Source organism: Mastigoproctus giganteus, chromosome 1 (genome assembly GCF_048544385.1).
Source record: "Mastigoproctus giganteus isolate SK-2022 chromosome 1, ASM4854438v1, whole genome shotgun sequence".
NCBI classification, from domain to species: Eukaryota; Metazoa; Arthropoda; class Arachnida; order Uropygi; family Thelyphonidae; genus Mastigoproctus; species Mastigoproctus giganteus.
Window position 1 is genome coordinate 275,163,512 of NC_143575.1, and position 12,249 is coordinate 275,175,760.

The window sequence follows — 12,249 nt, forward strand, 5'->3', positions numbered from 1 at the left end:
GTTGTTAGTTAAATTAGTATTATTTATTATGAATTAAATTAATTCTTTATAATCTCTACAGCAACTGTGATAGAATACACAAAGCCCTACGGGTAAGTTTTTTTGTATTGCAATACTATTACTTACTTGATGTGTTCCAGTAGAGGTCGAAGAGTCGAAAAGGGAAAGTTACCCGCCTTTAACTTGTTTTAAGGATGGCTATTTTTATGGCGCAGTCGCATTAACGTTTCACTGTGTGCCGATGGTGTATTGGCCGAAGTCCCCGATTTTCAGGCCAATGTCTATTGTGGATTTTGTTGTTGATTCGATGTATTTATTTGTGTATTTACATTATTTTTACATTTGTTTTATGCCTTACCTCGGACAGTGCCGGTACCGCTTTTCCAAGGCGTAACAGCACTTATTTGTCCAGAGGCAAAGCCATATACATATATACAGCCTCTTACTATGGGGGGGGGTCAATTTTGGCAATAGGTCGTATTGCAGTCAGGCGACGAGTGCAATAAACCTAGTAAATAAAGGGATACTCTTCTGAGTAATTACTATTTTATTTTTATTTTTAGTTGGTTTTTGATAAATGTATGTGGGTCTACATTGGGGTGGTGTTTTCTAATATTTGCGTATATGGCAGTTTTTATGTGATATCTACTGTATTGTTTGGGAATTTTGTTTCTATCCAGTGTTTTGATGAGTTTTTGTATTGCCATTTTTCTGCTATTTATATTGTTGCATATTTTTAATAGTCTGTTTGTTTGATTTCTTATGGTATTACCATGTATATGCTTTGATATGTTACTTTCCCAGTGTGTGAGTTTTATTGTTTCGAAATTAAAATGGTCTCTTTTATCATGGTGATGTGTATATATTTTGTCTGGGTGGATGGCAATTTCGCTGTCTAAGTAGACAGCTTTTTGGTTGTTATCCGGATTAGTACATTCAATTTTTAGGTCTGCTGGGTAATTGTTCTTTGCTACATTTATAAAGCTGTCATGGTTGATCACGAGTACGTCATCTATATATCTGTAAAATTTTATATTGTCCGTAATGTTACTTTCATAATGGTGCAGGTAGAGGTTAGCCATGGCGCATGAACTGCTGGATCCCATAGCTATCCCCCTGCTTTGTATATACATTTTGCCTCCCATTAGAATGTAGTTTCCTTTGACACTGATTTTTGTGAGGTCATTCCAGTATTGTTTTTTGCATTGTAGTATGTTGTGATATTTTTGGTAATATATCTGTAGTACTTCTATTAGGTTGTCGTGCGCTATGCTTGTAAAGAGGTTTTTGAAGTCGTATGTGTTTATACTTTTAATATTATTGTTTTGTTTTTTTAAATCGTCCAAATATTCTTTGTTGTTGTTGATAATTCTGGTGTTTTTAATTTCTTTGGTGATGTTTTTTAATTTGTCTTCCATGATCTTACTGGTATACTTGATATAGCTGTTTTTGCCTGAAGTAATGAATCTTTTTCCCGTAGGAATCTTGTGATATTTTGGAATCCAGTATATGTAGGGGTATTGCATCCTGTCTATTTTAATTTTAAGCTTTTTATGCATAGCCAATATTTTTTTGCTGATGCTGTTTGGATTGGCTTCTATGTACTTGTATGTTTCATTGTCATGCAATTCCTCTTTTATGGCTTCTATGTAGAATCTTTTGCAAATGATACTGAAATTATTGTTTGCTTTGTCGGTTCTAGTGATAACAAATTTGTTTTGTAATTCTTTGATTTTATTGTTGATAGTTTTTAAATTTAAGTGATTGTTATTCATATGATGTTTTTGTATAGTTATGTTTTCCCTGAAACAGTCTAGTATGTTTTCAGTATTGGCGTTTATCCAACATTGGAATGATTCTATGGGTTCATTGCTTTTGTATGCAGCTTTTAATGCAAATTGTAACAGATCTGTGTATATTGATTTTTTTATATATTCCAATCTAATTGGGGTGTTGGGTCTGAATTTTGTACCCGTTTTCATTGTTTCTCTTAGTTTTTGTCTTCGATGATATTGAGGTCTCCTGTTACTATATGATTGTAATGTGTATTGATGAATTTTTTATATCTACTTTCCTGGCAGTGACAAGTTTGTTCTCCTTCATTCATATTATCAATGGTGTTTTTGTAATTGCAGATGGTTAGTCCTATTGGCTTGGTGTATCTGTATCTAATGTTTATTTGTGTGTTTTTGATGGGTAGGTAACATTTGTTATTATTTATGATATTACCTATATTAACTGTGTCGTATAAACGGTTTTGGTATTTAATTATGCAGTACTCTTTTTTAGTGTGTTCGTTGAAATTTATGCCTATTCTGAATTTAAATATATCTTCAAGTATATTGTTGAGGTGTATGTTCTGGGTTTTTTGCCTTTGGTATATTTTGCTAAGTGCTTTAAGTTTGCTTATTTTAATAGAGAATAGTATGTTGAGTATATTTTTGATGTTTATGGGGTTTGTGTCCCATTCTGTTAATAGTTTTTCGAAATCATTGATATTTATTGGTATTTTGCTGTTGTTTTTATTGTATTCCTGTAATTTTACGTTTTTAATCCCATTATATTGCCAGTTTTTGCTGATCTGGAAGATGTTGTAAGTACATGTTTCTGGGCTGGTGAATGCGAAGTTCCTTCCGTTGAATCGATTGTTTAATCCATAGGGATACAGTATAGTGATTTATATAAAAGAATGAACATATCTTCCATGATTCCTCTTTGTGTGTTGTTGTCGATAATTGTCAGAATGGCAATCGATACGTTGGCGAAGTCATGCATTTTGAAATGTCTGTATTCGATTTCGTTATTGTATTTGTCTGCCCTGTTTTGTTGGGCGTCTGTTGCAGCGTTTTCATCAAATCTGTTTATTTGTGATCTGTGAAGGTTCATACGAAGGTGGAGCTCTGTACTTGTTTGTCCGATGTATTGTATCCCACATATCCCGCATGTAATTAGGTAGATTACGTTTTTGGTGTGACAGAATGTTGGTGCTTCTTTAGAATTTAGATGGTGTCTGTGCATGTAGGGACAGGTTTTACATAGTTTGCTGTTGCATTTTTTGAATTTGAGTTGTTTTATGTGTAGCCCGATATTTTCATTGTTTAGACGTTTTTGGTTATTTGCTTCTTTTCTCCCAAGTGGTGTGGCGGCATTGTATGCTAAGTGACCATTGCTATGATGAGACGGGTCCCGCGTGGTCATATTCGGTCCCGGGGTGCCAATTATGCTGTGATACCTGTACAGCATGTTATTCTTATTTGTATTAGCTTCCATGTTGTTATTTATTGTGCATTTTGTTATTAATTTAAGTCCTTTTATGTATGTCCCGTAATACCCATGGTAGGAATTTTTTTTTTTTTTTAATGATGGTTCATTTCGTTATTTTAATATGCTATTATAGTAGTTTATTTAATTTCTTTCTAGCCTTTTCTGCTGTCCCAGTAGCTGTTTTAGCAATGCATGGGTACTAACAGAGTACTTATAATTATTCTTTTGTATTATGATGGTTCAATTCGCATTTTATTTTTAATATTCTATTATAGTAGTTTTATTTAATTTCTTTCTAGCTTTTTCTGTTGTCCCAGTAGCTGTAACAGAGTGCCTATTATTATTCTTTTGTATTATCATTCTATTGTGGTTTAATTCGTTTTACGCCATGATGGCTAATTAAACATTATCCGTGCCGGTGTTTTTTACCTATAGATATTATAGTTAATACATTACTGGTCTTTAAGCTAGCCTATTCTCGGTTATCTTAATTTCCCGTGGCCTATACATTTAGGATTTTGCAACTTGTTGCGTATTGCTAAAGAAATTGTCATAACACTTATTGATGAAAAACTGTAGCAATAGGCAAAAAAATTATCAATACTATTTTATAATTATATAATATAATTTATACAATTTTATACATTTTTGTATTACATCACATGGACGCCAATCCCCTACTTCATCGGGGGCTTTGAGTGGATTGACGGCCCATTCGATGTAATGCATTTTTTACTTACCCGTTTCTGTTTTCATCTATCACAGCTTTGCTATTTAATTATTTCTAAATTCCAAGGTTCTTTTTGAATTTTTTTGGACTTATGTTTATCTAATTCTTCTGAATTGTTGTTAGTTAAATTAGTATTATTTATTATGAATTAAATTAATTCTTTATAATCTCTACAGCAACTGTGATAGAATACACAAAGATTGTGTATTCTATCGATGATTGTGTATTCAATCTATAGATTGTGTATTCTATAGATGTGATAGAATATACTATTACTTACTTGATGTGTTCCAGTGGAGGTCGAAGAGTCGAAAAGGGAAAGTTTCCCGCCTTTAACTTATTTTAAGGATGGCTATTTTTATGGCGCAGTCGCATTAACGTTTCACTGTGTGCCGATGGTGTATTGGCCGAAGTCCCCGATTTTCAGGCCAATGTCTATTATGGTGGTTTTGTTGTTGATTCGATGAATTTATTTATTTGTGTATATATATATATATACACACACATTCGACGAAGTAACCTTTTAAAAAGGTTACCAACCTCATGTTACTTGAATTTTCACCTTTTCATGGTGCACTATAACCTTGCTGTTTTTGCGCCACAAAATTCCAAATCAAATTCAAATTCAAAAATTCAACCAACCGATCAGTCACTTTCCACGTTGAATATCTCACATGATCTATCTCGTGTGAGATATTCAAATGAAGGATATGAAGCAAATATAGACGAAATTTCGACATATTTAAAATGCTATGGCCAGAATTCTGCCATAGCAGCCCGTGCACCAATAAACCCTCACTCCAACAACACATGCTTCTATTTGGAAACTATATTGTAACATTTCATGAATGAAAAGTTTTTAATAATAGCAATATAATTTAATAATTATGGTACTATGAAATTATTAAAGTATAATGAGAAATAAAATGTGTATCTGTTTCATCCTAATAAAACAGGTACACATTTTATTGCTAATTGCTGTCTCTTTCCAGGACTCTTCCAACGTGCCATCATGCAAAGTGGTTCTGCCCTCAGTCCTTGGGCCATTGCCAGAGAGGCCATGACGTATACACGTCATCTGGCAAGGGTGTTGGGTTGTCCCACCCAAGAGAATGCTGCTCTAGTTCAGTGCATGCGTCAGCGTCCCATCACCGACATCATGAGAGTTCAATTGATGGTCCCCGAGCATCACACTTCATTTGGTCCCACTGTGGATGGCATCGTGATCCCCAACGAGCCTGCAATCATCTTGGAACGCTTCTCTGACATGAATGCCCAACACGACCTCCTGTTTGGAATCACGCGAATCGAATCGTACTTCCAGTTTAGTGCGACCGAGGAACGCTATGGTATTGAGGCAGAGCGGCGGGATAGACTCCTGCGGACTTTAGTGCGCAACCTCTTCACCTATCACCTCCAGGAAATCTTCTTGACTATAGTGAATGAATACACAGACTGGACCCGTCCTGTGCAGCATCCTGTGAATATCCTAGATGGCACAACCGATGCCCTCAGTGACGCTCTTGTTGTGGCGCCCTCTGTCCGTACAGGTAGTTTTCATTCCTCAGTGCATTATAAGACTTACTTCTACGTGTTCAACTACCAGACAGAAGTCGGGGATTATTCCCAGCGTCTGGGTTGTATCCACGGTGAAGATCTGCCTTATATTTTTGGTGCTCCTCTGGTAGGTGGTTTAACCCACTTTTCTCGTAACTTCAGTCGTTCCGAGGTAACTCTATCGGAAGGGGTGATGACTTACTGGAGCAATTTTGCCAAAGTTGGGTAAGCAAATATGTTACTGCAGAAAGTAGTTTTTTTAGTTTACTTTTGTGTCGAATTTCACTTAAAACAAATTGTGAAATGAATTTGAAAAATTGTCCAGCCGTGCAAAAAACATGTGTATACATCATAGTGTCTTTTGGTGAGACCGTGGACATGAAGACTCTTAGTTTCTTATGTGGGTGGCTTCTGAGCGCTGTTTCACTCCCCACAATGCTCTTATGAGAAAGAACATTGCAAAATGACCAAAATGAATGTAGTGTTGGTGCCGTGTGCGTGTTTATTTGTGTGTGACAACTGTGTTGTTACGAACAAAATTTTTTCAGCAAAAGTTTGGTGATCTTAATACCAATTACGACTCTAAAAGGGGGAGAATGAAACATGCAGTCACAGTTTTAACACATTTATTATTTCAATTTGTGGGGTTGGGGTTGGTTTATTATATTTTTTGTTTCTTTGTCTTTATTTACTTATTTTATTTATTATTATTTATATATTTACTATACCCCACTTTGCATCTGACTTGTTATCTCACAGAAGAATTCCGGTTCTGAGGGAGTTTCTATATTAGTGCACTCCTCCTTTGGGTTTTGCTATGTTTTCAGAAATGACCAAACTCCATTTTCATTAAGTTAAATACAATTAGTTTATTATACATATTCACAAATAAAAAAATCTAGCAAATCATACACATTATTCACTTGATATAAGTACATAGCATGGATTACATTCCTGGTCATTAGGTTCTCCTATCCATCATCTTCTTACTATTGGGTCACTAACACTCTCCTACGATCAGTTTAACTTAACTCTTTCTTAAATACAATTGACATTTTATTTATTATTCATACTTATCTAGCACAATCCTACATTCTTCTTCATGGTTAATACAATTCTTCTTCTGGAATTAAATGTCCACTTTACAAATTATTCTAGGCTAGTCTCACCCTAACACAACCAGATTACCCGTTAATGAGATATACATTGGTTTATTTATTTCTTGATTCTCTCAGGTAAATTTCAGCATTTAGCGACTAAGTACACCACTTCTCTACTTCAGTAACATTATATAAGTTAACATACAACTCTAACAGCTCTATTGATTAATCCTACCAAAAGGTTTTTATTCTACATTCCAAATTAGGCAGATGAAACGTAACTATGAACTACCCTCTTATTAAACAATCCTTATGACATTTCTGCACTTATATATAGAATAAGTATTGAATCAACTATGTGCATCCCAAAAGAATTCCCTTTAACTATTATCTATCTTTAGCTACAGTCTTTTGTACTACCTAATGGTACAAATGCCGTTCAGCACTTACTTCTGGTGAGCTGAATTCCTCAGCCAATACTAGGATTGGTCTTTGACTTTCTGCTCTGCATCGGGGTTCACCATCAGTCTGAGATCGCTTTTCTTCAGCTTCGGAACTGCTAACATCTGCCAGGGATACTATTCGCTTCGCCGATCATTCCTGGTGTCATATCTTTCTTCGCTGTGCCTGATCATTCAGTAGGAGTCGCTTCCCTTTACTTTACTTCTTTCTGTAGGCTGCAGGATGGTCAGGTGTTCTTCTCTAAGCATTATCTCGCTGTCCTCCTAAATATATCTCTCGGTGGACGCTCTCGGACTTCTATATCCCATCTCGAGAAAGTTTCCTTTACTGTAACTTATCTATACTTTACTAAAGGTATCAAAACGTAGTCAACTCACAATAACTGGTTCTACTGGTGGATCACTTCCGGGGACTATTTCCCGAGCCTACCTCTCCGAAAAAAAACTTTCATCACCCCTTCTAAAATATACCCCTCCGAAAAACTTTCATTACTCCTACAAAAAAAACTTTTATCATCCTCCGAAAAAACTTTATCACCCTCTGAAAAAACTTTATCACACTCTTTTTCGCGCGCTCTTCCCTTTTTATTTCCCAAAATTTCGTAACACCCCTCCTTTCCTCAACCAATCATTTCTATCGGACCATCATCATCTCCATTCTCATTTGCCTCGACCCATGACAGGAAGGTCGAGCTCCTTCCGGTGTAGAAAGAGACTTCCGGTTTCCTGAAGTTTCTCGAACTTTCTAGTAAGATGACTGGAAATTCCATCAGCTTAGAATCCTTCTAGAACCATCCAGAAAACACCTGCGTCCATTTACTTGGTTCGTCTTGCGAAATGACCACGCCTGCTCTGTTAACAGTAAACCAGGCTGCTCCCTGCTAGTACCCCTATTGTAATCTCTGGAGCACTCTGTCCTTTACCATTCTTTCAATTGACCCACTGTTCCGTCTCGCTATCTTCACTTGCTGCTTCAGGTAGTGGGCACTGATCGCATATCTCTTTCTAATGTTTATTTTCACGGTGTATTTACATTAACTATAGCTTCCACTTAATTTAATTCCATTAACATGAGACCCACTATCTTAAATATTTGTGACTTTAAGTGTTTTCTTGTAAGGTTTACAATATCACTGTATCTAGAGTTCTTTCTTTAATTATATTGATATTTAATTTAACTTGTAAGACTTTGTATCTTACAAATTATAATAGTACCAATGAACATGAAAATGAGCATTCTTCAGGGTTTTTAACAAAACAAGAAACCAAAATATCACATATATCTGTATCTTTAAAACAAAAACATATTAAGCTTAATTATGAATAATGATAATTAGCATATGAAGTGATTCTATGTTCATGTTTTTCATCATGTTTTCCTTTCAATCATTTCTAATATTGCAAATTTGTTAAAAAGATCTGTAACATGCAGGCTGTTTCAATGCAATTTTTCTGTCAGTACTGGTTGTGCCTAAAAAAATAAGCGGACATATTTGGAAACATATTAATGATAGACCAATTACATATATTTTAAACCAGTTATGCATTTTGTATCAGGCATAATGTGAGAAGAATTTCTATTTCACAAATGAGGATCCTCCTCAGTGTCCCACCATCAAGCTGCTCGATTGGCAAGTTCTAGCCCAGTTCTTGTAACAGAATAATTCATTAGGTATGAATCATATTCTTAGTGATGAATAAACAGCCAATCTTTGGCTATTTCAACTTCCCCTCCAGTTTATTGGCTAAAGCTGCCGCCTCCATTTCGCTTGGGAGTCAAACTAGAAATCTAACTCTTCAGGGGCCCCGGGTGCCAAGCGTTCCATGGCCAAGCGATTCTAGTGCGTTTTCCAAAGCGTTTTTCTACAGAGAACATTTGAGCGAACAGTTTCTATTTTAGTTTGAAAAACCGTTTTCTTGATTTCTATAGCACAGTAGCTCTCTCGCACTACAAGAAGTAGGCAGAAGCCCAGAAAGGGAAACCACCTTTCTGTTTTTTTCTATTAGTACTAACTTACTAACCCAGCCGCTTGGTCACCTCGTGGCACTGCTCCTGCCTCCCCATGGCGGGGCCGGAAACCTGGGTGGTAAAGATAAACCCCCAGGGTGAAAAGGAGCTATCATGGATTCAAACAATTTTCCACCCTTAGAGCCTTCAAGCTCAAGACAAGAATCCTGTCATGATAATATTAATCAACCAAAATGGCTTCGAACTGAAGCACAGCGTCCAGACATCCCTAATTTTCTTGTGATACACTCTGTCCACGCAGCCCGTGGGCAAGTTATCACCATTTATGATTCAACGACATCTAGATCTATTGCAGGATCAACAAAAATGGTGAAGCGACTACAATCAGGAGATGTGGTTGAAACAGCCACATCCAAACATTCTGAGTGGCTATTAAAAACAACTACATTTGGTGGATTACCAGTGTCTGTCACTCCTCACAATACCTTAAAGTCATCTAAAGGAGTCATCACAGAATGGGACTTAATTACAGTGTCTGAGGAGGAATTAGTCCAAGAACTTAGCAATCAAAAGGTAATCGCTGCTAAAAGAATTATGACAAAAAAAGATGGAAATCTCATTCCAACTCGTTCCATCATTTTAACTTTTAGTACTCCTGATTTGCCATCCTCAGTAAAAGCTGGATATTTAAATTGTCGAATTCGTCCATACATCCCAAATCCTCTTCGCTGTTTCAAATGCCAAAAATATGGCCATTCACAGCAGGCATGCAGAGGTGACGCCATCTGTCCTATTTGTGGAGCAAAAGATCATACACAGGCAGATTGTCCAGCCGCAATTCCCATTTGCCCCAACTGCAAAGGCAATCACCCCGCCTTTTCTAAATCATGTGAGATGTGGAAAACAGGTAGGACAATCCAAAAATACAAAGTAGAACATAAAGTCACATATCCTGAGGCACGCAGATAAATAATGTTGACCATGCCAAGTCCATCATATGCCTCTCGAACCCGTAGTTTTCATACAACTGCAATTCAAACAGATGTCTCAATACCGCCCAACATCTCGCTAGCTAATTGGGTTAAAACAACCTTATCAACCACTGGAAAAGAAAATTCTAAAACTGAAACCAGCCATGCCACCAACACCCCAATTAGTATCCCAACTGATACTGTGACAGTCTCAAATGATGCAGAAAGATTGAAACCCAATAAAGACTCTAAGGAAACTGATCCACCAACCACACTATGGAAGTGGATATACACCAAAATGATGATGAAGACCCTATCCTAGAACTCCATGCCAATGACACTATGGATACTGGACGTCCATTATTCCCAAAAAAAGACCGAAAAAAATGCCCTGCACATAAAAAACAGTCAGATGAATCATCTTCAGCCAAACCAAAATAATGCCTAACATCCTACAGTGGAATTGTAGAGGACTAAGCAGCCATTCTGATGACATAAGGGATTTAATCTCTGTTTAACCCCATAGGTATATGCCTACAGGAAACATTCTTGTCACCCCAAGTTTCGCCGAAATTCTCAAATTTTATGATATACAGACGAGACAGAAGCCCAGAGTCTCCTGCCCGTGGAGGAGTAGCCATTCTTGTAAATACTAACATACCATCCAGACCGATCCAATTAAGAACCAGCCTAGAAGCTGTGGCAGCTCGGATTGCAGTTGGTATTTCAGTTACCATTGTTTCGATTTATATTCCACCATCTCTATCACTGGCCCAATCAGAACTTGACAACCTCATCGCACAACTTCCAACTCCAATTTGTCTTTTCGGTGACTTTAATGGACACCATCCATTGTGGGGATCAGCTACAATGGACAGAAGAGGCAAGTTGATCGAGGAATTTATATGTAATAATGACCTAAATTTATTAAACTCTGGATCTCCTACCTACATCCACCTACCTACAGGATCTACTTCTCAAATTGACTTGTCAGTTTGCTCACCTTCCATCTTTCCAATCATGACATGGTCTGTATTAACTGATCCTTTTAGCAGTGATCACTTTCTGATCATTTGCTCCTTACAAACAGGAGTAACACCAAATCCTGATAAACGATCCTCTTGGAAGTTTAAAAAGGCGAACTGGGATGGCTATTCTGCTCAAATACTTCTAGACAGACTTTACGTTAAAAAAGAACCTATTGATGATGTAAATACTTACATCACCAATCAGATTCTGACTGCAGCATTCCAAAATCCAAGACATATCACAATCACCGAAATCACTGGTGGAATGCAGATTGCTTCACAGCCAAATAGGAAAAAAACCGAGCGAAAAAAACCCATAAGAATCCCACCACTAATAACCTCATTGCTTATAAAAGGTTTAAAGCAAAAGCAAGGCAGATTAGACGGAAAGCGAAACGAGACTCGTGGATCGCTTTTGCCTCAACAATCACAAAAGACAACGACATGCGCCTCATTTGGAAAAAAATACAGGCACTAAATGGGAAATTCGCTCGTATGCCCTCTCCAATACTTCATTGGAAAGGGAAAGACCTATCTACAGCTGAAGAAGTTGCTAATGCACTTGCTGAATCATTTGCTACAATCTCTGCTTCTGCCTCCTATGGGTCCACATTTCAGAACATCAAAGCTAGTGCAGAACGATATAAAATCAACTTTTTCACGCACCGCTCTTTCCCGCACAACCAACCCTTTACATTCATAGAACTTCAAGAATCGTTAAACAGATCTTCAAACAGTGATGCAGGCCCAGATGGAGTTCATTATGTTATGCTGAAGCATTTAATTCAAGAATATTTGAGTACCATGTTAATCTTTTATAATCGGATATTCTCTGAAAATGCCTATCCTTCTTCCTGGCGTCATTCTTTCATTATTGCTTTACCAAAACCAGGAAAAGATCATTCCTGTGTTGAAAACTATAGGCCAATATCTCTTACGAGCTGCCTGGGTAAAATTTTCGAAAGAATGGTTCACACTAGGCTTACTTAGATCCTGGAGTCACAAAATCTCCTTCCAGATCATCAATATGGCTTTCGGAAGAATAGATCAACGCTGGACGTGCTTATCAAAGCCGAATCTCATATCTGCAATGCCTTTGTCATGAAACAACATCTAGTCATGGTCAACCTAGATCTTGAAAAGGCATTTGACACTACATGGCATCATGG

General features: G+C 36.9%; 1 protein-coding gene across 2 annotated transcripts in view; it reads left to right on the forward strand.

The window, feature by feature from the left end:
- The window catches only part of LOC150092013 (neuroligin-4, Y-linked-like), a 362,680-nt gene that overhangs the window by 271,805 nt on the left and 78,626 nt on the right, over positions 1 to 12,249 (forward strand). For both annotated transcript variants that reach the window (XM_090377704.1, XM_090377710.1), the window contains one exon: positions 4,987 to 5,776. In XM_090377704.1, coding sequence (XP_090233830.1) covers positions 4,987 to 5,776 — 790 coding nt within the window. The remainder of the gene's footprint in view (positions 1 to 4,986; positions 5,777 to 12,249) is intronic.